Here is a 27,883-nt window from a genome sequence, read left to right as displayed (position 1 = left end):
AGTTTTTTATCAGAAAGTGTACTTAACTGATGATCTAAGGGAAAAGTTCATGATAGTTATTGTAGGAGAGGGGTGTGTGTGAGGTGTGTGCAAACAACTTTAGCCACAGCTAAAGTATTAAAAGGTGTGGCATGAATTAAAGGGTAGAAAGCGGATGAAGCCAACTGAATGTACAAATCAGTGCCTGTCCTTGGATCACACTACAGGTGAGATTGTGTTACAGGTGAGATTACACACCTGGGACCTTCTAAAATGTGCTGTAATTGAGTGTCATTTGAAGTGTCCAGTCCCTTACTCGCGAGGGGCCACCTGAGCTATGGCGGCCAAAGTGACAGTGTTGTGAACAGACCAACCCCTCAGCAGCGCCAAGGCCTGGGCTCGAGCAGACGGTGTGAGGTGCCCATCACCATTTCTCCTCAGCGGGACCGCACTTGCTCCAGGCCCTGCCGCGGGTTACTGCTGCGGGTGTTGAAGGGTTGTGCCCCTTCCTTACTCTTCCCTTTTTTCGCAGCCTTCTGCCGGCTGCTAACTCCAGCTCCAGGTCCTGAGCTGGAAGGAAGAAGCGAGCCGCCTCCTCCGCCCTCCCCTCGGGGCCGCACGCCGGCCCCGCCCGGCCGTGCCGCGTAGGGGCGGGGCGCCCAGCCCGGGGCCGTGCCGCTGCGCCTGCGCGCTGCCCCGCCGCCGGCCCGACGCTCCTGAGGAGGCGGGGAGAGGACGATGGAGGCGCGCAGGGTCCGCCGGCCCCGCTCACTGCCTGGGAGCACCCGCGGCCGCCGCCACCACCACCGTCGGGCTCGACGTGCCGGCCTCTGAAGGGGCAGGGGGGGGGACGCTCCGCCGGGCGGGGCGCGGTGAGTCGGGGGCGCGCGCCGGGCTGAGGGGAGCCCACTGGAGGAGCGCGGCCGGGCTGAGGGGAGCCCCCTCGGGGACGCGCGGCCGGGCTGAGGGGACCCCATTGGAGGAGCGTGGCCGGGTTGAGGGGGGGGGCCTCAGTCCGGGACGCGCGGCCGGCCTGAGGGGGACCCCAGTCGGGGACGCGCGGCCGGTCTGAGGGGAGCCCTCCGGAGAAGCGCGGCCGGGCCAGGCGGCTTCCCGCGGGGCGGCCGATGCGCGTCCCCCCGGGGGGCTGCGCGGCGACCCCGCCGTGGAGCCGTGGCCGCTTGGGCTCCCGTCGCTGTCGCCGGCGCGGGGCGGGCGGGAGCCGTGGCGGCCAGTCCCGGGGCCGGCCCGGACCGGAGGCGCTCCTTTCCCGCGGCGGGCGGCGCTGGGGGAGCTGTGGCTGCCGGTGCCGCCGCGGGCTGCCACGGAGCGGCTGCACGGCCGGGAGGACCTCTCTGCGGGAGGCACCGTCAGTGCGCTGCGGGAAGGAGCCCGGAGGGAGGAGAGTTTCCCGAAAGGATAACAAGTAAACCCGCTTAATTTGGCCCGCGATCGCCTGGTCACACATTAACTGTGTGCGATCCCCCTCCTCGTTTGTTTTAACATCTGCGTTTCTGACCGAAGGGATGGCGGTGAGTTTTAGGTTACGAACGCCCGTTCTTTGGTGTTGTAGGTGAGTGTGTTGGTGGTTCCGAAGCGGAAGGGTTAACAAATGGGCTCGTTTTCCCTGGGTATTTAACACGTGATAGTCATACTATCTGGTTTTTAGTAGAAATAGCACTAGAGTACGTAATCAAAAAACATACTACTAATTTTCAGCTGCTGACTGCTAACTTTAATATAGAATATTATTTCGTGGTGGTTTTTTTTTTTTTTTTTTTTTTTTACTTCAGCCACACCAGAATGTGAAGTTCTAAAGGAAAACATAAAAAGGAAGTTTTGTCTAACCGATAGGGTTGTTTCTTCTTTTTTGGGTGAGAGGAGGTTTAGTGCCTTAGGGATGGAGTCATATGCGTGTAATCTTTATTGGAATGTTTTCTTCAGTAAAATACAATAATAAAACCCAGTTCTCTACGTAATTAAGTGATTAAGCAAACAACGGTCTGTAGCAAGAGGGCAAGTGATAGTTTTTGGATATGACATTGTTCTGTTATGCCCTAATACAGGGTTGATGATAAAGTACAAAATGAGGAGTTTTGAACAGCTGATGCAATTTTAAAAAAATTAGTAGAATTATTGCAGTCTTGAAGGTGTGTTAAAAGTAGCATGAGTGTTTAGTCAGAATGGACCCTACACTAATCCTCTGATCGGGATGATTTAGGGCGAGGCATTTGGCAGGAAAAGTTTGTTACAAAATAACAGCTTACAAGTATGTTGTTAAAAAAAAATGACTTGATGATTTGCAGCCTTGAGCTCCTTGTGTAGCTGCTTGCATCAAAAGATCATGTGCCTTTGTTCTGTGCAATCGAACAGCAGAGAAGATGGCTTTTTAAGATGTGAGTGTTCGTAACTCTTACTTGGCCACCTGGATGTGGATTTTGTATATATTTATATATGTGAAAGCTTAGTAGAATTCTTTCAGACATCTTTTGTAACTAGGATTGTTACAGTCGACCCAGGGGTATAATTCCTTAATAATAATTGAACGGTGTAGTAAAGCTTTAGGGATGATGCTATGGTGTTGTGTCCTTCTATATAAAGATGGTTTGATGAAACCTTTGTGAAGTTCTGGGTCGTGGGAGCATTTATTTATAATGATAGAGAAGTTGAAGGTGGGAACCTATAGTAAAAGTTTGGATACATGTGAGAGGTGGCTCAACCGGCTATTTTGTCCCCGTCACAGAAACGTGATGTTAAGTGTTTGCACTTTCTCAATTGTCTTGCATTCTGTAGCACTGAATATCTAAAGGCCTTTTTTTTTTTTTTTTTTTAATAAATTTTGGACATGACTTAGACCAGAGCAACATTTTTGCTAGGACATGTGCTTAAAGTTTTTAGATCCAATCCTGGAAGCTGTTCAGTCATAGTTTTGTCCTTGTGTCAAGTCTACTTATTTAATAAAGGTCTTGTGAGGGAATGTTAATTAAATAGTACATGGGGTAAGCTGTAGTTAAAACATCCTGAATTGGAAAGTATTACTTGGAAGGAATATCAAGTCTTAGGCTGTATTTAGTAGGTCTGTACACCGTCTTACTTCCAGTTTTATGCTAATCTGATTTTCTTTACTGGCAGCGTCTGTCAGATGAAGATACTTCAGACAGAGTCGCTTGGAAACACATTTTATTGCTTACTGTGTAAATTAGTTTTCTGCACCTCTTTAGTCAAGGAAGATGTGGAATAGGATGCATATGTATCAGCTGTTAATTTACTGAGAGCTAGTTCTCCATAAACTGTTTTCACAGATGTTGCATTTCCATGTGCTTTGTTAACTGTTACAGTAATTTTATTTTCCTAGGCCCAGAGCAAGTTTGCAGTGTTTGGATAAAAAGGAATGAAGAGCTGGTAATCTGTGTAAGGGGGAAGCAAAGGAAAATGATGTACTGTTAACTGCCTGGGCTTGTCAAATTTTTGTGTGTGCCCATTTTGCAGTACAAATTTTTGAGAAATAATTACTTATAATTCTGACTTGAGACAGGATGCATAGTACAGATATGCGTACATGCATATATGAATATCTTTGTGAAATAGCTGTTGGGGATAGATAAGAGGAGATGAGAGACTGCTCACTATTGATTTTTACTCTCGATACTTCTGAAGTAGTTCAGTAGCAGTCCATACTGAGAGCTAATTAATGACATATATAAAAACGACTATTTTGTATAACTTCCTAGGGTAATTTTGTGAGGACAGGGTTTCTTTTGGAAATACCTGGTGTCTAAATTTGATAATAAAACACAGTTGCAGTGGTTCGGTGCCTGCTTTTTGTCTTCCACCGGTTCCAATGTGGTTTTTTATCTGTCTCATTTATTCTTAAGGAGCTGATCTCCATCGATGAATAATTATCTCCAGCATTTTTATTGGCTAATTCTGCAAAGTGGAATGTATTCATGTATGCCAAATATTAAACTTGTCTCACTATAATAATTTTTGTTGCTATTAGCTAAGAGCATGCTACTCAGTAAAGATACAGTCAGATCTGTAATTCTTTAAAAATCAGAGAGATGCTAAAGTATGTGGAAGTCTAGGTGTATAAAGATGCTAGAGAAGCCTTTTCAGACCCTCTGAAACGAGATACTAGAATGATTTCAGGTTGTAAGGAATAATCCTTAGATTTACAACTAAAAATTAAGGTATTAGGTTTTTTTTAACATATGTTGATTGATAGACCTTTAAGTGCATCACAAGTGTGAGTAGCTACAAAGAGATGGTAAATGAGTGTCTAGTTTTCTCACTTCTTCTATGGCTTTTTTAAAAATTATTTTTAAATCTATTGATAAAGTCCTCTGTTAAAAAACAGAACTTCAAATTTTGCATTCTTTCTGTATTTGACAAGAAAGTCTGCTAATTCAGAATCCAGTTTGTGTGAGGGAGGCTGGGGGGGGAATCCATCAGAAATGTTTGTTCAAGTCTTTCTGGAATCTCTGAAGTAAAAACTTCAGAGTGGGCTAGTTTAGATTATAATTTGAAGAACAGACAATGTAAAAACTTTCCTCATGCACACACAGATGCTAAAAGACCCTTTTCAGTCAGATACTGAACATCTCATTTTAAAGTCACTTCTTTTCTGAAACTCAGGTATCTATATGACTTGTTTTCTGTAGCTGGTTCAGAAACAACCAGCCAGACATGCATTCCCAAAGCTTAACAAGGTTGTGATAAAAGGTAATACAAATTATAATCCATTAAAAATAATTTATGTTGTTTCAGTCAGATTTTACAGTCTGTTTACATATGTGCTTGCACAATGAGAGTAATTATGTGCATAAATCAACTAACTGGAACAAAATTTACATTAAGCTTAAAGTTGTCTAAAAATGGAGTTATAAAAAAAATTACAAATATGCTGAAATGACTGTTTCCCAAGTCATGGTCACAGGTAATACTAAGTAATGAGTAACCAACAACTAAACACTGATACCTTTATATGTACAGGATCTCGTAAATTATTAAAGGCTGACAGTAATTGTACCTCTTTATAGTGGTATTCTCTTAGGGTAAGCCTTATCTACAGTAGGAGCAAAAGTATTTTCTAATTTGATTAGGTGGTGGTTCTGTCTAAATTAGTAATGAGCCAGTGCTCATTCTAAAATTACAACTTCGTTTTATTGATACTTTTGTTATCTAGAAGTTGGGATGCTGTGGAACACAGTACTTGTCATTGTCTGGTAACTTTGCAGCCACATATTTTGTGCGTATTTGCCAGAGCCATAGTCCATTTTAATGGCTACAGTACTGTTATGGTCCATTCTCTACATCATACATTGGGAAGTTCATCCAAAGTGATGTAACTGCTTTTAAAACATCTGCAGATTTTTGTTGAACAAACTTTTTCCCTGTTGAAATCAACAAATCAGCTCACTCGAGGATGTACTGTTCCTCTGAACAGCATTATCTTAGATACTATTTGGTTACAATTTAGTGTTTATTCATACGCTGAAAGTTGCTTTCTATTCATATTCTGGTAAGGCTTCTTCTATTTGGTTCAGATAATGATGAGAACTTACAGGATTTCTAGTGCTTTTGGGGACAGACGGTTCTTTAAAGTTTGGGGATTGGTTTGGCTGGGTTTTACTTCTGCAAAATTGCTGTCTGCTCAGCTGTTTATCTTTTTTATTTGTGCAGAGTATTTGTGGAAGTTGAAATATGTGACATTTGTCCTTACTGCATCTTGTTTGTTTTGGACCATCTCCGCAGTTTGTCACAAATCATTTAAGAACTTAGGTATCATCCTCCAGCTTGTTTTGGTCTCCTAGCTTGATATGAATCTCATTTTTTGTGAAGAACTAAAGTTTATTTAAGCTTACCTACAGCATTATTTGTTTTGCTTGCTTTGACAGATTTTTTCCTGCTATAGCCTAGAGTATTCTAGTTTTATTTGTTCAGTGTAGCTATCACTTAATAGGAGACTTTATAGTTTTCCTAAGTCTTCATTCTTTGGGAATATTTAAAGCTTTTCTTCCTCTTCAGTATCGAAAATAAATTTATTTTATCCAGTATATAACTGGAGACATGAATCTGTGCTGATCTTGAAACAACGTTGTATTGAGCCTCTTCTAAATCTGGGAACAAGAGTGTTATAATTCTGGCTGGTTTTCCTTCCGGTGTCTTCTGATTACCTTGAAGAACTTGTCAATTGCCCAGATGCTTTTAAGAAGTATTTATCAAAGTGTGTAAACTCAGTATTTAATACTACGTTAATACTTTGCTAATACTGACATTTTTCTTCTCTCTCCTCCCTATCCCCTCTCTCCTGATGTTTTTCCACAGGAATTAAATTTCTCTCTCACTGAGGTTCCTTCACTTCCAGTATGGAGATGAATCGAGAAAAACTGTGTACCAGTAAGGCTGATGTGAGCTCAGATTCTGCTTATCATTGCTCAACATGTCATGATGATGAGGAGTGGAGCAATACTAGCCGGGGACGAGCTAAGTCACGAAGTTTGTCTGCTTCACCAGCCCTAGGAAGCACCAAAGAATTCCGGTATGGTTCTTAGTTCTTGCTACCTTGAAGAAAAATGAAAATAAATAAATAAATAACTAAAAAAAAAAAAGTTCAGATTTTAATTTTTGCTCCTGTGTTTATATAACCATAGCCTTGCAGCTGTGACAAGTGATAATGACCGGAAATAAAAATAGTGGTTTGTGGCACTAAATAGAGAGGGAGAACCATCCTATTGTGGTCCATGCTGTGAAAAGAACTTGATTTTCTCAAGTAGCCACATAGGTGGTCATCTCTAAACTGACATTCATGTAAGCAGCTTCTGGCTGGTTGTGAGGCCTGCCTTCTGTTCCAGTGCTTCTTGGGAGATCTGAAACTGCTTTTCATAGGTATTTCAGCAACATTCTATATGTGTGTATACGGCTTCAGCAAGACAACACGTTACTCGTTTACTTTGGATATGCCATTTAAATGCTGTCTGAAATGAGTATGTTGGAGCCTGGATTCAATGACGTGTTTGTGTTTAGAAATGGCTGTGTGAAATGTAATAGATCCTTTTTTTGAAGACAGACTGCACATGAAACTACTATCTGTAGTGTCATGTATTGAAATTACTTCTTAGTAAGGAAGTTTTTTAAGAAAGTATGGGTATATTTCCAGTTAGGAGAAGTTCTTAAAGTGTAAAATTTATGAAGGTTATTGTTTATAAGCAGATAAACACAAAATACCAAAATACTAATTTTCAAATTTGAGGAACTCATTGTGCCCAAGTACTTCTAGGGTTTTGGAGTGGATTTGAGCTTTGGATACTATGATACTTGTCATATTTCAGCCTAGCTTCAGAAGTTTTAAGTACCTTCCAGAAATAAAATAGAAATGCATCTGTTCTGAGCTATGTAAATTCACAGCTTGATAGTAGCTCAGGTGACAAGAAAGGAACAATTTTGTGCTTGGTTCCAGATCTTTAATCAGTACGCAGAACTTATCCTTTTGCTCAACAAGTTACTTTTAAGGGGTTCTTAAAATGTACTTCAAAAGGTGGTTAGCCCAAATGGAAGGCAGGAAGGGGGATGGACTAAGAGCAGATCTGTAATCAAAATGGCGTGGCTGTCAAAACAGGTATCTGCTGAGTTCATAGTCTCAAAAAAGAATCAAAAGCAGAGAAACTTCTGCAAATTTTTGCAAATGCTCAAGCTAGAGCTGTAGTGCTGTGTGTTACAAACCTGTATGAGTACTTAGGTTATACGGTAACGTGAGGCAGCACAAAGTATGCTTGTGCTTGTGGATTGTTTCACAGCAATGAGAAACGCCCATTTTTTTCTTTGAGCCAAATTTCTAATCTAGTTGCAAGGCTCTTGTCATGTGGACAGCTTGGACAGAACTCTTGATTTTTGTGATCTTTGGACCCATTGTAAATATTGAATGACATGCAGTGGTGGTAGCAGTGTGTCTTGATCTTGTGGGAAGCGTAGCAGAACTTTACCTTACTTACATTGTGACCCTCTATAAAAGCATGGACAGAATCATGGAGGAGTTTCTCAACAGATGACATTTTCGTCCAGAGTTACTGCTTTGCTGGTAGGAATGTTCTCGCAAGGCAGAGCATGTATGGGTGAGGCCGAAGATCGCAGGGGGAAGGTTTATGGTGAAGGGAAGCTTAATAAAAGCCTTTATCTGAAGAGTCTAAAAGGTTAGGAAAATACTTGTTTTTCTTATGTAGTTCAGAAAGTCAGTGTACTTTAAGGCTTTTGGAAAATGTTGACAAGTGCCTGTGCTCTGTCTAGTCTAGCTGTACTGTTGTGTGTGTCATAGTTAATTCGTAAGACTTTACGTTGCAAGTGTGCTGTTTAACTGTAAAACTGGTGTTTTTTTCACTTCTCCACTTAAAGAACGTAGGCTTCAGTCAACCTCTGTAAAAGACCATGTGGTCTAAATTTTTCTGTATTATTATTTCCTAGCTGAATAACTACTTTTTTAGACTAGAATTGATCTTTTTAGACCCTACCTGTTGTGGATTTGATTTAGGGTTATTGTTTATGAGGATTTTTGTTTTGTGTTTTTTCCATGAACAGGTTCTTAATTCATTCACTGGCTGTCTTCAGTTCAGTGCAAAATTGTCACAAGGCATGTTGCAGAATGTCAGAAAGTGATTTCAGGCTTGTTGTGTAGCATTCAGGTTGTAGTAGCTGCCTGTCTGCTTTGAACTGCCAAGTACATTTTCTAAGAGATTATGTCTAATTTCCAGTGCATCACTGTTCATTCTTAGCAGACAGTCTTATTACAAACATTTTTAAATTCTGTTCACTGAAATATTTTACCTGCATAGATTGAGTACTAATAAACCCAAATAAAATCTCAATGAAAATGTATACCAATTATTAATTGCAGATCGCAGAGAAAACTTTGTTTGAATCTCATGAAGGTCAGATGTGGCTATTTAATGCCTGTTGTAGGAACAGAGTTCAGCCAGTTACTGGGAGTTTCATGGAATAATGGCCTGTGTTAAAGAAGGCAAAAAGACAGTTATTTGGGAGAAAATGAGTGGAGCAAAAAGTGGGAAGTGATGTTGTCAGGGTGTTCTTTCACTATCCCAGTTTCAAGTGTAATTGTTCACAAGTAGATACACACTTACCATCCCTTTACCCATATTGGTACACACATTAATCTCTAATTAATCAGTCCTTGCTCATTTTTCTGTTTTAATATAAATAAGGTAAACTTTATAAAAACAGTACTAATCTTATGTGTCTGGATTAGTCGTGCCTGGACTTACAAATAGGAAAAAATACCTGAAAAATAAGTATCACTTCTATATGTTAGATGTAGAAAATTCAATAATCATTTTCATTATTGGAATTCAAATCTTATTCCATGTCTAATAAGATATACATGTATAAATAAGATGTTGCTTTTATTCCTTAACTGTATCTTCTTAACCTGTCATCTGGTTTTGATTTTTACAGATCTCTGAGGAGTTTTTTTAGTGCTAAGAGTGAGTCATCAGGCTGGTCTGAGCTACTTTGATATAGACAATAGAAGGCAGTGCAGTAATGATTTGTTATTGCCAAGCAATAGGTTGGTTAGCAGTTCCTGCCTTAATTGAATTAAGCACAGGAAAAGCATATGTCCCCCTTCTTTTTGATGGAATAATTCTAATAGCATTTACATAATCTTTCAACAGTTTGGTAACTTGTGTAAGTTTTACTCCCCTTTAAAGATTTGCTGAAGGAGGTTGGGAGGGAAGTAGTGCAGGACAGTTCTGACTTGCTCCAGATAATCTCATGCTAGAGCCTAGGAGTAATCCTGTGTTTTGGTTGGGATTTAGATTTGAAGATAAATGACATTTCAGAGCTCCCCTTTATTTGAAGAGAAAGATCATATTAGCTCTTATTAGATATATAAATGGAAAAAAATAACTTTTTTTTCCCTACCTCTTCAAAACTAATGCCAGGTGCTGCAGATATGTATCTCCATATAACTTAGAGTTGAATGATTTTCATTTTATTAATTTAAGGACAACGATTTAAACAACAAAAAATTGTGTTTAAATGTTCGTGACACTATTACTGTGACTTTACCATGGCAAAACAATCTGAAAGTGTTGCCTTGGTGTTGGAGATTTCATCGTAAATGCTTGTCCAGACTTACACTGGGAAACCTATTATATATATGTTACCGTACGGAGATGAAGAGCACTGATTAAGCTATTTCACGCATGTTTATACCAGATGTAATCATTCTGCATGTCCTGTTCTAAAATTGTGTGCTCTTAGATAAGATGTAGTACTTCAAGAAATACAGAAGAGGAAGTATTGTGGTCATTGTGTCTGCAGCAGTAAAGCTCATGTCACTTAAGAATTGATGCAGACTAATCCTTTACACACACTAATGACACAAAACTTAACATTGTAGTTTTGGGGTTTTTTTTGCTGAGAACATGGCCTGAAAATAACAGTCTTGGGCGTAATTTTTCATGTGCCTAGTTGTTTGCTTGCTCAGTCAGCAGAAACGAATGCATGCCAAAATATTACAGAAGAGAAAGTGCTTATACTATATAAACCAAAGCTCTGTCTTATGTTTTGTATTTTGATTGATTAGGCCCACTTGTTAAGTGAAGGTTGTGAGACTGCTGAATTACATAACAAAAACTGAATGCTGGTACTCGGCATACTAGTTTGCTCAGCTAGTGTTATTACGGAAGTATTTTGAGTGTCTTTGGAATGTTGCCACAAGCCTCTCATTTGACATTTTCTCAATGTTATTTAATAACTTCCTACAGAATCTGAAATGTTCAGTCAGTTACTACTCAAGTATCTGGTTGAGTGCTCAGTGTTAAATACTTGTTTATGCTATCATGTTGACTATTATTTGGGATTACAACAAACTGAGGAGTTTCAGAATGTGTCAATTCTTTCTTGTTCTAGCTTAAAAAAAACCCCACAAAACCAAACCAAAGCTTTTTTTAATATGTAAGAATTACATACCTAATTCTGAAACAGGAATTATCTGTGCTTTGTTTCTTAAACACAGGAATTTTCCTTTTCACACTAGTGAGACCTTGAAGATGGATTATGTTTTCATAGCTTGGAATTTATCCCCATTTTTTTGGTCTGAGACACACATGGTACTGTTCTGTATTGTAGTGCCCAAAAGAGTTGAGACTAAATAGAATCTTTGAAGACCTTGATATGAATTCACAGAACCAACTTGAGAAAACTTGAGCACATCTTCTTTGTGGCTGTGATGCTTCCTTTGTGCAAAGTGAAGATGAAATGAATACAAGAAGAACGTGTGCATGGTACTAATGTTTAGGCAGTGATTCCTTACTATGTGGAGGGGATAAACTGTGAGTGAGGCTTCAATTAAAATTGCTTTTAAGGAGTAGGGACAGGAGTTAAGTTTTAGATTCGAAATGTAAGAGTTAGTACATGTAAAATTACGTTGGCTGGTCAACCACAAATGGCTTTTTTGTTGGTTGGGGAGCTAATTATACCCGGGTTGACTTCACATTTCTTTTCCTTATGAATTAATTTAATTTTTATATATATGTATTTTTTTTTTCTTAGGAGAACACGCTCCTTGCATGGACCATGCCCAGTGACCACATTTGGACCAAAGGCCTGTATGCTGCAAAATCCTAAAACGATTATGTAAGTACTTGTCAAATGAATGGTATTATGCTTATTTTATGTGAAAGGAAGTTCACTTTTCCACTATTCAGCCCCTAATCGACATTGTACTTGACCTGATATTTAGAGATTTGCATGTTGCTTGATTGCCAGTTGGGGTCTGCATTTAAAAAGTCAGTCTGAGAGGAGAATGGATAGCACTGCTAAACTGTATTCTCAAGTAAAACCCCACTAGATGTGCATTAGCTTGATCTGCATGTTGAAAACTGTAATATGGGTTTGAATGTCATGGTGGGTTTTTTTCTCCCAAGTGATGATAGGACATAATCAGTATTTCTCTATATGGATATATAGTGGTTTGCCAGTTGGAATACTTCCTGCAGGATAATGGACATAAAAGGAAATTAATTTTACTGGTTTTACATTACTACTACTTGTGGTGTTCTTAGGCCCACTATCTACTACTGATACTGGGAGAATTTTACCAGTGTGCTTAACTATAAATGTTATAACTGATGTATCCATGGCATTGCCAAGCAGTGCAACACTGTATTATGTAGTTTAGCTACTAGTAGAACGCTGCATTGTATAGTTTAGCTACTAAGTAGATAAGAACCAGTCCGAAGCAGAGACATGATCCCAGAGTGCTGAAGCAGGGCCAGGAGAAGAGAAGGTCATGAAAAGGATGAGAAGATGAAAAAGAAGAGGATGAAGAAAGGATGAAGCTGTCCTAAAGGACCACCAGAGGACCCCTGACCCATTAGGCCACACGTGTGTAGTAAGAGTGCAGATATGATAAGTAGTTCATGGAACTGTAAGGAATATGCCAATAGTTTCTCAGAAATGTCATTAATACATATAGATTGGCCATCTAAAGGTAAGCAATGAACAGAGTTGGGGTGCGTGTTGCGTGGCACTTATTCCCTGTGCATCCAGCACCAAAACTAAAGAATTTCTGCTTTCTAATGCTCCAAACCGGGTATCGGAGAGTTTTGTCTCTGATTTTTCAGTATCACTACCTAAACTAATCAGAGTTTTTTCACAGCTCAGTAGATGTGTTTTGGAAAAAAAAATAATCAATCATTTCACATAAAAATACAGCAGGACATGTAAACAGTATTAAGTGCTGAAGTTTTGTTTAGACATGTTTTGCATAATCTGCAATCCATAGTTTAATGTCAACAATGACAACTATAATAAACACTTTCCAACATAATTGACAGTAAACTTGCTATGCGTATTAAACAGCCTTTTAGCAATCTAATTATGATATGGAAAAGTTATTGGTAGCATTTCGTTTATCCCATCAACTTGAGATACATAAAGAGTGGTGTTTCCGAATGATAGAGGAACAAAAAGTTTTATGGACAACACAAGGGAAGGAAGAGAAACTGTTCTGTGTACTGTGAAATCTGAGGAAAGCCTTCTCCATCTCGGTATTATGTGTTTGAGCTAGTAGTTTGTGGTTTTGTATTTGATCTATGGCACCTTCAGTGTATGAGTATCATTAAGGCACGTTTGCTTTTAGACTTGGCTGATAAATTTAGTGTGAAAATAAGGATTGGTTTCTGCTTGGCAGGCATATAAATGTTTTAATTGTGTAGGTTGTGTGGTAGAAAAGTGTTGCTTTTTACACCGTGTATTATATACTTAATAAACGGTGTCTTGACTTGGTCAAATGAGGAATGTCAGGGTTTTACAGATTAAATAAGTTAGTGGTCCCTATTTTTTTCCTTGAAAAAGTTTTTTTTCATTGCTCTTTCAGTTAAATGTAAGGTATTTGAGCTAAATATTTATTTCTGTAAATCTCTAGCTATATACTAGTAGTCTTTCTCAAACCAGGGTGGTGGTATCCTAACTTTTTCTACAAAGGTGTGACGATAATCTTGCAGTGTACAGAAACTCTTAGCTTGCTCATTCTTTCTGTCTGTCCCAAAGTTGGTGATTTGATGTGCTGCCTGAAAACCCAGCTTGCTGCTTCTATTCACCCACCTGACTGTGGTGAAGGTGCTCCTCCCCCTGGGCTGGGCCAGCATGGTGCAATATAATGAGTGTCCAGGTCGGCAGAGTACAGAGGCTGCAGGCAATACTGAAGGCACATGCTACCTGCGAGGGAGAAGACTCTTTATGCCGTGTTCGGAATAGCTGGGGAGTAAGGAGTGCTCTCAGGTCACTGAAGGAAGGGACTATTTGAAGACCAAATTGTAAATCTTTTTGTTGTGGCTTCTGAAAACAAGCAAAAGTGTTTTTTGTTTGTGTTGTTCTTCACTATGGTCAGTAATATTGTTAAGCTCTCTTCACTGGAGAGGATTTTTTTAACAGAAAATTGTAGCGTTTATATACAGGCATAAGTTAGTGAAGGTATTGATGTCTCTTTAAGTGCTAGTGTTGATGATTGTATTGAAAAACCTGTTTTCTGAAGACTTTTTTTTTAAGATGACCAGGTTAATTGAATGACTATTCAGTGAAAAAAGTGCTTGAGTTGTTGAGGAGAGGTCAGGTCAGATACCTCTTGATAAACTCTTGCTTGAAGTGAGATGTTTTCTTATGAAATCTTGCCTCTGAAGATCTGTAATAAATGTTTTATACAGGATTTTTCTGTAAAGCCTGACAACTTTTTGTTGAGGCTGATTGTAATACTTAACTGGGGAAAAAATTTTCAGAGGAAAATTTGATTTTGAGGTAGCAGTTTATTAATGAGTGATAAAAGCCTCAGCCTTTTCTCTTTTTTTGGAGCTGTTGCATTTGCCTGATTCTTGGAAAGAAACATGAAGGTCTTAAAGCATGTCATGAATAATCTTTCATTTAGTAGAACTACGTGGAATTGGTGAGTACAGCTGAAATAGACAGACTGTCTTTCATTTGAATGAAGTCTGTAGTAGTTCTAGGTTTATTAAATGAAAAGCAGTACTGCAATCTTTAGTTCTTCGCCAGCTTTAGGAGAAAGCCTAATCATCTTGAAATGGTTTTGGGGGTGGTTGTATTTTTTACTTTTTAACAGTATCAAATTTCAGGGAATTTAATTTTGCAAAATGAACTTTTGTATGGGAAACACCATATAAGACTTCAGCTTCAGTTCCTTTGCAAGTGTTCGGCAGCAACATTAATGCAATTCCTTTTTTTATTATTATTTTATTTTATTTTCAGTTTAGCTGTTGGTTGGTTAGTCAAGTCAGAAAAAGCCTTCCAAATTCTTAGTCATCTCAGATTCACGGCGATATATGAGAACCAAGTACGGTATCTACAGGACACTCTTACGCTGGGCCGGGGGATTGGACTAGACTCTCTGCAGAGGTGCCTTCCAACCTCTGCCGTTCTGTGGTTTCTTGACCGAAAAACACAGTGAGATGAAACATAATGTAATGTTGAAACCTGTATGTGATACTGCTTGTAACTGCATATTGTAGTCTTCTGTGTTATGTAATAATTTAGAGAGAGAGGGGGCACTGTTTCTTAGTAAACATTATTGGTATTACACCGCTTCTTTAAGCTATAGTTTCTGCTTTATTTATATGCAGAATGTAGGCATTTGGTTATTCCACCACCTGCATCATAATCTGTTTTATTTTAACCCTTGAAGTGCTAAATCTAAATATCTTTGTAAATTTGACTTGTTCAGCATTAACACTAATCTGCTTTGCTTTATGGATTACACCTGCACTGTATGGAGGAGGACGGGATGCTTGTTATATGTGAAATATTTAGTTCTTGAGGTTCTCAAGGCTTAGAATGCTGTCCTGACAATAGGCAGGAAGTAGTTTAAAAATATTTTTAAAAGATTGTTTGGGGTTTTTAAATTTATTGTTTTTTAAGTAGTAGTTGTGCTGCTTTAAGCAGATAAACTTGCTTTGCGTTCAACACTAAAGTAAAATTAATATCTAGATTAGAGTTTTAAAGAAATGTTGCACAAAAGTTATGTATGCTTACATATCTGTAATGTTTGCATGGAACAGAAGTGTACAGGCATCTGTTCCTATTTAAGCTCTTTTTATAAGGCTTTATGATAGGAAATATAAGAGTTGCAAGTGTAGACTTCCCAGAATAGAGTGTACGTACTAAAGTTTTTTTATAGTTAAGGCTTATCTTGAGGATTTAGTACAGGTGACCCTGTGCATCGTAATTACTTGCTCTTCTCTTGGAATAGTGTTGTCTTGTGTTAGTAGAAAGACTGTAGATTTTTTGTCTGCATCTACAGGCTTCAAACTGTATTGAGAAATCTGTGACTGTATACTGGTATAAGTGAAAAAATGCTGAAGGAAATACTGCTAAAAAGAAAAAAAAATCTGGGTTGGAACTATTGCACTGTTTTTTAAATTTACGTTGACTTAAGCTGTTTGACTTACAGGATTGGATGGGAATACATTTTATGCCGTTTTTATTTCTGCTTTTCTAATTGGATGTTTTTTCCTTATTTTGAATCAGCTTAAGAGGAGAGAGCACTAAAACAAGATAGAGGAAAGCATTATGGCTGGAAGCATCAGGGAAGACCTCAGTTAGTTCAAGAACTTGATCCAAGAGCTTTTGTAGTGCTTCTGTTAAAGCCCCTGTTTGCACATGTTATGAGCATGGTAACAGTGACAAGAATGGACACCTTACTACTGTGTTACCATCTTAATACAGTAAAGCATTGACTGGTTTCATAGGGGAATAAGCATCATTGCAAAACAAACTATTGCATTCTTCTTTCTGTTGCTCTAGGACTGTGTGCAGTTATACGTAAGGATATATTCTTAACACACCAGAATGTTGTCAAAGCAAAATGTAGTGACATTGTCTTTTTTTCTCTTCTCCAGGCACATTCAGGATCCAGCAAGCCAGCGGCTGACATGGAACAAACCTCCCAAGAGTGTCCTTGTTATTAAAAAGATACGTGATGCCAGTCTGCTACAACCTTTTAAAGAGCTTTGTGTGTATCTTACTGAGGTAATGAAACATAAATTCTCTTTTTTTATCATAATGAAAAATTTTACATCTAAACTGTCTTCAATTACTGGTTCTGCTGAATGTGGAATGTGCAGCATTGTATAGTGCAAACAAATCGCACCCATTGCCACTGGAAGTGGTAAAACTTGTTTCAGAGCTTAAGATCAGTACTTAAGTACTTTTAAGTACAGAGCTGCTTTTTTTTTTTGAAAAAAAAAAAAAAGTTAAAGTAAAAACTTTCCTTTATTTTGCAGTTTTAAATTACAGGGAATGGAATATAAAAAGCTGAACCATTTAAGCCTTGAACAAACATAGTGATGTTACTGCATCGTGTAGTCTATATTCCAAAGTTTATTTTCATTCATTAGGTGGTCCGTGCATGCTGCAAAATACTTCTTAGAATTAGACCACACATTAAAAATAAATCCCACAACCACCAGATGCAGACCACTTCTGTAATATATTATTTAGATGTTTAAATGAATGCAAATTATGGGGAGAGTCAAATATTTTGTTATTTTAAGAGGTTATTAACAAGCTTATCTTACCTCTCTTAAGGAGAACAATATGATAGTGTATGTAGAGAAAAAAGTATTGGAAGACCCCGCTATAGCTAATGATGATAATTTTGGACCAGTGAAGAAGAAATTTTGCACCTTCAGAGAAGGTATGGTAGCAACTTCTTGAAAGCAAAGCTGAAGTATATTGCTTATTTGTCTCGGTATTTCCTTAGTCGTTGGGTCAATTGTGTTAAATTAAAGTGTCTTTTGGAAACAGCTGTTGTTACATCTTCGTTGTGTTTTTTTTATATTTGTAAGTGAATGTTGCTGCACTTAATTTATGTTAAGAAATTAAGCCTGTTGATAAAACTTAATTCAAAACTTGTATTTCAATGTTGCTTATAGATTATGATGATATCTCCAATCAGATAGATTTTATCATATGCCTAGGAGGAGATGGGACCTTACTTTACGCTTCTTCGCTTTTCCAGGTTGGTCTTTCTGGGAAATAGACTTAAAGACATCTTTTCTTTTTGAAGTAATTGAAGATGGTTGGGTGGTTTTTTTTTTCCTTTGTTACTGAGTTTGGCATTTGTCCTTTGCTGTTCATGCCTTTTTTTATCAAGCCTGTTTAACCCTATACCTGCTGCAAATAATATATGTGATGTGTTGTTTTTATTATGCACAGCTGAAGTTACATCAATAGTCAAAATATTTACAGGCAATTAGTTGAAGTATGAATTGTTTTTATTCAGTAGCTTTTAAATTCTTTTCTTTATTGATAGGGTAGTGTACCTCCAGTTATGGCTTTTCATCTGGGATCCCTTGGATTTCTTACTCCATTTAATTTTGAGAATTTTCAGTCCCAAGTCACTCAGGTTATAGAAGGTAAATTTCAGGGGACAAGGTGTGGTGTTTCTGTTTGTTACATTTTCTGTAGCTTTTTCCAAGACTAGTAAATTTCCTTAACCAACTCCTGTAGGTTGTCCCATAAGACTGAGTCTCAAGAAATGTATGCTAAACTAACAAAAGCATTATATTGTATTGGCCCATTCAGTGCTGTTTCCCGTACTATTGTGTAAAGGAAAATGGCTAAGAAATAACTTTGTCCTGGGTGGAGTAAACAAGTATAAGATGATGCAGAACTTAAATTAAATAACATTTAAGTGTAGCTCTGAAGTATGTGGTAGTCTCTTTCTCTAAGCAGTGCAGTACCTAAATACTGAGAAATCAGGCAAGTAAAATGTTTGAGGAAAGAAACACTTTGCTTCTTCAATGTGGGGTTATTTGATTTGCATCCAAAGTAGATTCCTGAAAAAAAATGTCTAAAATTCTCAAATTGCTAGAATGTTGTCTTTTAATAGGTGTTTCTAATACACTAATTTTCTTTAAGCTTAGCTATTGTCTTAGTGAAGATCACGTGAGCCTAACAGTGTTTTCCAATCTTGATCACATCCATATAAAACTTAAATTTTCTTTTTACATGATGAGGAAAGGTAGGAAGGGCGGGGTTCCAATTTGACTTTAATTTTGCTCATTACTAGTAAAAATTAGTTTTGAGCTTTAACCAAGTGTAGACAATTGTCATATGAATGAAATTGGGAACTTTGAAAGCACGGGCAATAGATGGATGGTATTTCATACAGTTTGCTAGTCATTACAGGATTTTATTTACTGTACTAGCATATCATTTTTGTGTACTTTCTCCTATATTTAAATTCTAGGCAATGCAGCGCTTGTTCTACGAAGCAGGCTGAAAGTGAAAGTAGTAAAAGAGCATAGAGAGAAAATGACAGTACAAAACGGTATAGAAGAAAATGGAGTAGTGTCTACAAATATGGAGAAAGAAGTGGGCAAGCAAATTATGCAATATCAGGTCAGAGGTCAACATAAGCATAAGAACAAATATGCTGTTTGTAAATTGCTTTGTACTTCTTTTATTATAACCTTCCCCTTTTCAGTAGTTTACTTACATTAGCCCAATAGTGTGAAACTGATGCATACGTGCACTAAATAATAAGGAAATGGTGTAAATCATTATTTTCTGCAATCGTAAGTGCTAATACTGTACTTTCCTGTAGTAATATTTTCCTTCTATTTTGAAAACAAAGTAGTAGTTCTAAAATGGGATAACCCAAAGATTTTTATAAGTGAATAGAAAACCCTTGCACCTTGTTAGTAACCAGCTTCTGGAAATAATTCTTAACGTCTAAAAACTTCAGCTGGCACTTGATGAAGAAGTGTAAAGAGAGTCTAATGTGGCAGGTACTAAATCAGCATGAATTTTTCAAAGATCTGAAAACCATGTTTGAGCTTGTTATTTATTACATTGCCAAGTCAGCAATAGCAGTGTAATATTTGATGTCCTGACAGGTCCTAAATGAAGTTGTAGTGGATCGTGGTCCTTCCTCTTACCTTTCCAACGTAGATGTCTTTCTAGATGGACACCTGATAACAACAGTGCAAGGAGATGGTGAGTCTGCTTCTTGAGTTACATTGCTTATCTGTTTGTGTGTAGATTGTTGCTGGTTTACTGGAGGATACTCTCACATGGAAACAAAATCTCAAGCTTCAGTTTACTGGTGACAGAAAATACTAATGTGCGAAGAATAGGTATGTTTATGCGTTGGTAACTAATGTGTTCCACAACGAAGCATTGATGTGTTGCAAGCTTTGTTTGTGGACTTGTGAAGGCAAGTGGCGTTTTCTTTAGGCATAGTATGTTAGGGCTAAGGGCAAGAAATAGCTCAGAAAAGATTTGCTTGGATATCTGGTATTTGCTGAAGGCCTACAATCTCAACTCATGAAATACAGCAGTTCATCTTCAAAGCTCTTATCCTTAAAATTATGAATGGCACTGTTAGAAAGTTGTGTAACCTCAGATCTAGAAGTTTATGCAACTTACAAGAAGCTGTAGAACAAACGTGCTGTGCCAGGATTAGTAGAGAGTTTCTGACTTTTTGTGTATTAGACCGCAGTTCTGCGAAATACAAGTTGATACATTCTTTGCTTCATTTTCATAACAGTGCTGTTTCTTAGGCTTCCAAAATAACACATTGATTGTAATGCTAATGTAAGTGAAATTTTTGCTCCTTTCACAGGAGTCATTGTCTCCACGCCGACTGGTAGCACTGCATACGCAGCTGCAGCAGGAGCTTCTATGATTCATCCAAATGTTCCTGCAATAATGATCACCCCCATCTGCCCTCACTCATTGTCTTTCAGACCTATTGTTGTTCCTGCTGGAGTGGAACTCAAGGTTAGCTTCTGTTATGTTAGTTCTCTTTCTAAGTTAAAAACTTCTGTAGTAACCTTGTGAACTTGACCAAAGCAGAAGAGGTTAGCAAATGCTATGTATCTCCTGCATTCCTTCAGCTGTGGGAGGGCTGGATCAAGTCTGGTTGAAGAATGCATCTTTGTTTAAAGTATTATACCCACTAGCGGAATATTTTACACTGCTTGTTCTGCAAAATGTGAATACATACATTTGCATTCTGACTAATGAAATTTTATATATTTTTGACTGAAGTGCTTATATATCAGTGGTGTTTAAGGGGATAAAAAATTCTACTTTCATGGCTAAAACAAATTGCTGATTTTGAATATATTGTAGTTATCTGCAATTCACAAATTATTTTTTGTTAACTGTCTTGCAGAAAAAAAGGTAATACCTGAGTATAAAATGGACTTAGTTAATGTGTGTTTTTAACAAATACCCACGCGTAAGGATGAACCCCTTTGTGCTTCTTCTGTCTGTTACAAGCCCCTAGTCTGCTCAAGTTGGAAGAGAGCTAGCATGTTTAGAAGGGCTCTTCTAGGGGTGTTAAAAGATTAGGATTAAGAAGTAAGTGTGCACTGGGGTTTCTGTTCCTATTTTCCAACGCAGATCAAATGTTTATTCACAGCACGGTTCTCTGTCTACAACTACTTTCATGTCAGTTGGTCTAACTGGCCAATGGTAGTCAACTCTTTACTAACAGGAGCGTCTGTTAAATATGAGCAGAACTTCCTAAATTTGGCAGCTTTAGATTCATTTTGTATTAAAATCTATTTTTCTGGATTAACTGGATTGATTTTCTTGAAAGAGATACTATGTCAGTTCACGTAACTGAATTAAAGTCTGTACTAGCTGTAGCTGGAAAGTCTGTCTGGTTTATGACCTTGTAGTTGTTAGGAGGGGTTTATTGCATGTAGAAAAATATATGTATTTATAGCAGACATGAAGTGAAGGTTTGGAACTTGTGTGCCATGCTACTGCATTGTTGTTATGGACATATTACAAATTTCCATGCAACTGTAAAGTTGAGATGAGTCAGTTCTGTACTTGGAGGGAAGATGGAGAAGGTGCTAGTTCCTTGCTCTTGAAAAATAGATTTTGGACCTGAAGTTTAATTCTTTTCTCATTTTCAGATTATGCTTTCCCCAGATGCCAGGAATACAGCATGGGTTTCATTTGATGGAAGGAAGAGGCAGGAAATATGCCATGGAGACAGGTCAAGCCTTTTTTTCATTGTTGCATCTCTCTATAAGTATAGAAAATCTGGTTCTTATTCTCTAATCTGCCAGAATGGTTGCTTGCAGTGAGGAAACAAGCTTTTATAAACGCTCTTAACAGCACAAACTGCGCTAAAACAATTTAATTTCTAAGTTGAGTCTTTTAGATCTTCCTATGAAAGCAAGTGAAATGTTAGGACAAAAGCATGTAAACATTGCATGCTTGGCAAGGAAGATGGACATGTCTTTAGAAAATTCTCTAAATTTAACTTAAAGGTAAACCTTAGGAGTTTGAGAAGATGTAAACCAACAGGAGTTGCATTGGCTCTAAATAATGCCATATGGTTTAAACTATGTTAACTTAGTGAATGGTTGTGGTCACTTGCAATGCTATTGCCTTGAGTGAGCAGAACGCAGCATGTGAAGTTTGCTAAGGTTTTATGTGCAAAATGTGGTGGCTTATCCTCCTGGGAATAGGATAGTGATTTAAAGTAACTGTGTGATACGTGACTGGTAGACTTGCAATTCAGGCTGACTTTGGTGTTTTTTTCTCTTGGTCCATACAAGTTCCCAGAAATGGAAAATGTATAGCTGGCATGACATTCCCGTCCTGAACTGTTTGTATTTCCTCTGAGATTGAAAGATCTATAGAATAGATCAGGAGACTAGTAAGGGTTCAAACGGGAGATTTGGCCCTTTGTGAGACTGTAGACTTCTTAGCGCTGTTGCGTATAGTTAAAACTTGAAACTTAAAGGCCAATGTGGTGATTTACGTTTTCTGTTGTCCCTGTGTTGTTGATGTGAAGGCAAGGAGATTCTGCCTGCAGGATGTCATGGAGTGGTTCGGTATTCTCACTGTTTCAGTGTGCTGTCCACAGCACATCCGTTAGCAATTTTAAGCCCTGCGTTCACACTGTTTAGATGAGCCTGCAGACTTGGTTATCGCTTGATTATGGAAACTCGCTGTTTTACCAAATTGTCTGAACAATAGCACTATATTAGGTAGTGAAGAGAAGATATTATTTTTTTTTCAATTGCTATTCATTGCCCTTGACTGACTGGGGTATTCCTGTGTTGTTGCAGTATTAGCATCACTACCTCTTGCTATCCCCTTCCTTCGATCTGTTTCCGAGATCCTGTGAGCGACTGGTTTGAAAGCTTGGCTGAGTGTTTACACTGGAATGTTCGGAAGAAGCAAAATAACTTTGCTGTTGAAGAAGAAGAATTTTGAGTGTCTACATCTAACAAGACTCATGGGAATGGAAAGTGGCAGTATCCCTTCTATATGCTTGGATTTTTAAGTTTTTGGCTAACAAGTGTGGTCACCATCTCAGACATGTATAATGATTATAGTTTATATCTGTCTGATCTGCTGATGGCTGGAAATTATTGTCTACTTCCTGTCCACCAAGGGTAGAAATGGAAGGAATTAGGCTCTGATTGTTGTGATCCAGTGTGAATTTCCTGCAAATGCACGATCTGAAAATGGTTTATTTCTGATTGGCATTGAGAACCGCATCTGTAGATTTGATTGTAACCTATAACTTGACGATAATATGGTAGACTGAATGTAGATACATAATAGAAAAGTGGCAGTAGAAAAGTGGCATTCAAATATTCTATTTAATTTGGTGTATTTGTAATTCCATTTAAGACTGCTATGCATATAAAGTCTCAAAGAATTTTTCTTTCTTAAAAAAACAAAGAAGCTTCTCTTTGTTAGCTTAAGTCTTGCCCAGAACGGCTCCCCATCAAGACAATGCTTAAAATACTTTCTCCTTACTTGCAAATGTGACACACTGTGAAGAAACACCCATGAAGAATGTTTTTTATTAATTGGTGGAACTAGTAAAAAAAAGGTTTTTTTATATATCTGTCTTATGCCTGTTAGAGCAGTGTTTGACCTTTGGCTGTCATCACTGTGTAAACATCCATAAATAGCATGGGCGAGCATTAGTGTGGGCTTAGCTGGTTATGACAATGATCTCTGTTTTTGTAGCTGAGCTAGTGCATAGCTCTGCAGCTCCTGTTGGTGGGAATCATCAGTGTGTTAGTTTTTCTTATTATTTCTGTTTGATTCTCTGGAATAAATGGTAGTATTAGAGACTACAAAGTGAAAAAAAAAAAAAAAAGTGTTCAAGTAGAATCTGGACTTCAATTACTATTACATTGTCTAGTTCCACCATTGTCTTGAAGAAAAGAATATTCTATACTATGCCCTGAATGCCCTCAACTTCCACAGATACCTTCCAACTCTTGGTGCTGAGTAATACAGAGAGGGATACTGCGTCATAGGTAGGCTGAAAAATGAGAGGACACATTCCCAGTAGAGTAGCAATGGTGCCTTCAGCACACTCAAGATATTCTAAGTCTCATATTTACTTTTTTAAGATGCTTTCAAATGTTTCTAACTTCTTTATGTACATATTTTATTGTATGTGCTTTTATGAAAGAAAAAAAAAAACCAACAAAAAAACTAGTTGGGGGGGGAAAAAAGGGTTTGTACTATACTTTAACTGAAAAGTATCAAACCCAAGTATAATGTTTACATTTATGTTCTCTGTGGTGCAGTCTCATGATCATACTATTCAAACTTTAGCATTTTCAAAGTCTTGCTGCATTGGTCATGAAAGGAATGGACATCATGTGTTAAATTTAAGCCTATGGCATAATATTGTGGAGGAATTAATTTACTGATTAAGATGGGATTTCCTTGAAAGTGGAGTGAGAAGCTTTGTTGAACTTTTCATGATTGTCTTATGTTGTTTATGTGGTCCAAAGTGGTAATGGGAAATGTATAAATTTCTGAACTCTGCCTAACCTGCTGTCCTCTGATGGTTTAAACAATGTCTGTTCCATTTTGGATACAGCCCTAGTCTGTCTAATTTTATTAAATCCAGGTGAGAGCACTTTTCCATGAAATAGTAGTAAACTCTTGGTTAATGATACAAATCACACTGAAAATGTGTTAATATAAATTAATACACAATTTGTAAATTTTGTAAAATAGAGTATTGGTTTGATTTGGTCTAAATAGACAAATTTTGTGATTTCCTGGAGAAAATCCAGATAGCTTTTGGGATTTCTCTTTCACTTGAACCTGCAGTAATTGTTTTATCACTGTTTTGAAGCTACTTACGGGTTTTCTAGGTGGAGTATTCAGTTATTTAATAACTATTTACTTTTTGAACTATAGAAGTGTCAGACTTTTAGCTTTGAAACTTATTTTATTTAAACATGCAATAATTGAGAAAAGGAACAGGGTATAGTGGCTATATAAATGTTTTGTTAAGTGGAAAACAAGCAGAATACTAGGCATGCTAGGAAGTGGAAATCATTTTGCAGAGGTGAGGTGAAATGGTTAATGAGCCTTATCTAGTATTTTTTTAAAGATAAAACTATATTCAGCACTTTTTATTTATGCTTTTTATAATAGTAAAGCTATTATTGATTAAATTGCTGAACTTTAATTTTCAGAGTGCATAGTTCATGATATCTGTTATCAAAATTTACCTAACTAGTTTCTTCAGATTAGATCTAGATTAGGAGTTGTCTTTGAATTTATCACGCACTGCAATTGCATTACTGGCTTTGAGGCTTTTGCAGTTTTGCCTGTACAACTGTTGCCGCTTGATAACAATCTTACTTGGATCACTGATCAGCCAAGTAGAGCGCTGCAGTCACTGACTGAAGGAAAGAAAGTCACATGATGACTTTAGTTTTTGCTTTTTCTTCAAAAAGCTGCATTGATTATAATTGTCCTAGCTGCTTTATATCAAAACACAACCCAAATTGTGTTAATACATGACAAATTTATCTAACTGTACGAAGTCCATTTTCAAGGCCTTTAGTCCGCAAACCAGTGATTCACAAGCAGGCTAGTGAGGTTTAAACGGCAGTTAAGTTTTGCATATTTAACTGCTTAAAGTGTGGGCAACTTCTGTTCAAACCACAGCTGAAGCAGAGAAAAGCTGTAATGCACACTTGGTTATATTGGCAATACAAGCTCATTTTGCTGATGTAGCTTACTCAAAGTAACTTGTTTAAACTGTACTAGTAAAATAGGTTTTTGCTGATTAAGAGCAGTGTGTCTAATATAAGGGTTTGTAAATATCACTGCACCCACAAATCCTTTCTAGTCTGCAAAGGGCCAAGATGGAAGCCTGGAAATTAATTAATTTTTTTTTTTTTAAGTTATTCTCTAGTAGAGAATTTAAGAAGTTATTAACAACTGATGTAGTATGGCATAAAGCAGTGTACTGAAATTTGAAGAGAGGAAAAATCCTGTTACATATTGTTAATGCTTTGAAAACTTGTTTTAAATATTGTTGAAAACAAATATTTTTCAATCCTTTCAATAAAAGCTTTTTGTAAAGTTGGATTTGTAAAGCAGCACTTTGACTGTTAAGAATATAAAATTAGGTTCACACGATTACTTGCTTGGAAGGCAAATATCCATTGTGGGGTTTTAATACACTGTCTCATGGGACAGTACCATCTGCTTTCTGGAAACATACCCAAGGCTCTTTTGAATGTATATGTCTGATACCAATCTTTTCTCAGAAGTTTCAAAATAAAAGCAGGATTTGCTGTGCAAGTTGAAACAAATTTTCTATACAACTAGATGTGCTACATGAATTATGCTTTTGAAGGCCCAAGAGGAGAAAAATGAGGAAAGAAATAAGATAAGGGCAATAATCTGAGATAATCTTGATTGCTCACATAGGCATTGGGTGGCAGGATGGATTACAGCCGTCTCAGGAAGTACAAAAAACCCCCCCTTATCCCGGATGTAAAGATCAACCCAGCTTGTACTTGCTGCTGTTCCCTGTTTAATTTAATCTGGGTCTTCCTTCTTCTGCAGCAGTCCTGCCTATCTTGATGATGGTGTCGTGCTCCTTGTGCAACTGTGAGATGACTTTATTGCACTGCTAATGAAAGGAGTGGCAGAGAAGCATATAGCATTTACAGTGGTATTAGGATTTGTTTACGTAAAAATGTGATTATGTTCTAAAGACAATTTGAACTAGCCATACCAATTAATTACCTGTTACCATGGGGCACTGGATTGCAAGGCCTAAATGTTCTTCCTTACTTTGTCAAATTATTTTGTCTTTCTGTGCTGTGTTCTTTTAACTTTTCTGGAATTCAGGTTAGTTTCGGCTGTTGCACATGTGCACAGCACCCTGAAGCCCTTTTTAAGGGGAGTCTTGTGTATTGTCCTCAAACAGAAAAGCAGGAAACTACACCCAGAGAAATGCAATTAAAGCTACCAGTGCTTTGTATTGATGGGAAGATTAGTGAGTTTATTCATTTTTTCAGTAATGCACAGTGAAAAATGGAGCTCAAAGGCTAAAACACAGAACAGGTAGAAAGAGAATCACGCAAAAATGAAGCATGTGAGTGGTTTGGATTTTTTTCTTCCTGTTGGGTGCTCTTACTTTATTGTATATGAAAAAGTAGCCTCTCTACATGCCAGTTTTGAGATATTTCTCATCTAGGAAAGGAAGATTGATCAAAGAAGGGGAAATGCTTGTGTATTTATCAGGCGTTATGTAAAGAATTAACGCAAACTACCAAACCTCAAATCTCCTTTTACGTATTGCTCTGGGTAAAGCTTGCTAAATGCTTTTGGCAGGGGAAGTTCTTGATGATGTGCAGAGCAGTAGCGTCTGTCTATTTGGTATAGTGTGATTTGTTCCTGTTGCTTTTCTATTGGCAAAACCCAATAAAAAACGTCGTGAGTAATTTTGGATTTATCCAAAGTTAACTTTGGATTTGGCTGAATTAATCTCCTGCTTTTATAATAGAAAATGTGGAGTTGGTTGTCTGAACCAGTTGGTTTAATGGTTGTCTACTTCCAGGATTAGAGTGGCTGGGCAAAAAATGAAGTGGTTGAATTTAGAGTAGGCCAAAGATACCGTCTGTAGATTGTCACAGGATTCTGCACGGGGAAACTTTCACAGATGCAGCCTAGTAGCTCTTATCTACACAAGTATCTACTTCAAGACCTTGTGAAAAAGAACTGGCAGATTTCCACAGGAACTTAGCAAGATCTTAGGAATAAGAACACTTTCAGTGAAAATATGAAGGTTAATTCTTGAAGGCATAACAATACAGTTCTGGTTTTGGGGAGATAAATGCCTGAATATAATCACAGCTTTTTTCCTTCTAATGATACAATTGTTTCTGCCATCTCCTTGCTAGGAAGATAAAAGGAGCATAGCACAAGCTTGATTTCTTCAGCTAATTTTGATCGAGTACAGGCCTACTGCAAGATCAAAGTCTTCCCTTACTGGTCCTGCTCTAGGCAAGCAAACATGTAGCAGGTCTTGTTTTAGAAAAGGATTGAATATGCT

At 37.8% G+C, this 27,883-nt stretch overlaps 1 protein-coding gene across 5 annotated transcripts; it reads left to right on the top strand.

The window, feature by feature from the left end:
* Window positions 1-693: 693 nt before the first annotated feature.
* Window positions 694-25,903, top strand: NADK (NAD kinase). Of its 5 annotated transcripts, none has more exons than XM_040585842.1 (12): window positions 694-851; window positions 6,307-6,520; window positions 11,545-11,628; window positions 16,401-16,530; window positions 17,089-17,197; window positions 17,436-17,521; window positions 17,816-17,918; window positions 18,755-18,906; window positions 19,404-19,503; window positions 20,132-20,289; window positions 21,441-21,523; window positions 22,608-25,903. In XM_040585842.1, the coding sequence occupies exons 2-12, from the start codon at window positions 6,348-6,350 to the stop codon at window positions 22,753-22,755; spliced, it is 1,326 nt and encodes a 441-aa protein (XP_040441776.1). In that variant the 5' UTR covers window positions 694-851; window positions 6,307-6,347; the 3' UTR covers window positions 22,756-25,903. The 5 variants fall into 5 exon arrangements, with proteins under 5 accessions (XP_040441776.1, XP_040441778.1, XP_040441777.1 ...); XM_040585844.1 differs by lacking the exon at window positions 694-851 and adding an exon at window positions 1,411-1,511; XM_040585843.1 differs by lacking the exon at window positions 694-851 and adding an exon at window positions 4,444-4,701.
* Window positions 25,904-27,883: the final 1,980 nt, after the last annotated feature.

Source organism: Falco naumanni, chromosome 3 (genome assembly GCF_017639655.2).
Source record: "Falco naumanni isolate bFalNau1 chromosome 3, bFalNau1.pat, whole genome shotgun sequence".
NCBI classification, from domain to species: Eukaryota; Metazoa; Chordata; class Aves; order Falconiformes; family Falconidae; genus Falco; species Falco naumanni.
Note: the sequence above shows the minus strand (reverse complement) of the source record. Positions and strands in the feature narration are given on the sequence as shown.

What these genes read in the sequence shown, in the direction of transcription:
- NADK (XM_040585842.1), top strand. Translation starts at nt 6,348, where the DNA reads ATGGAGATGAATCGAGAAAAACTGTGTACCAGTAAGGCTGATGTGAGC. An exon ending in GGAAGCACCAAAGAATTCCG is followed by an intron (nt 6,521 to 11,544) that starts GTATGGTTCTTA and finishes TTTTTTTCTTAG; the next exon opens with GAGAACACGCTCCTTGCATG. An exon ending in AGCAAATTATGCAATATCAG is followed by an intron (nt 18,907 to 19,403) that starts GTCAGAGGTCAA and finishes ATGTCCTGACAG; the next exon opens with GTCCTAAATGAAGTTGTAGT.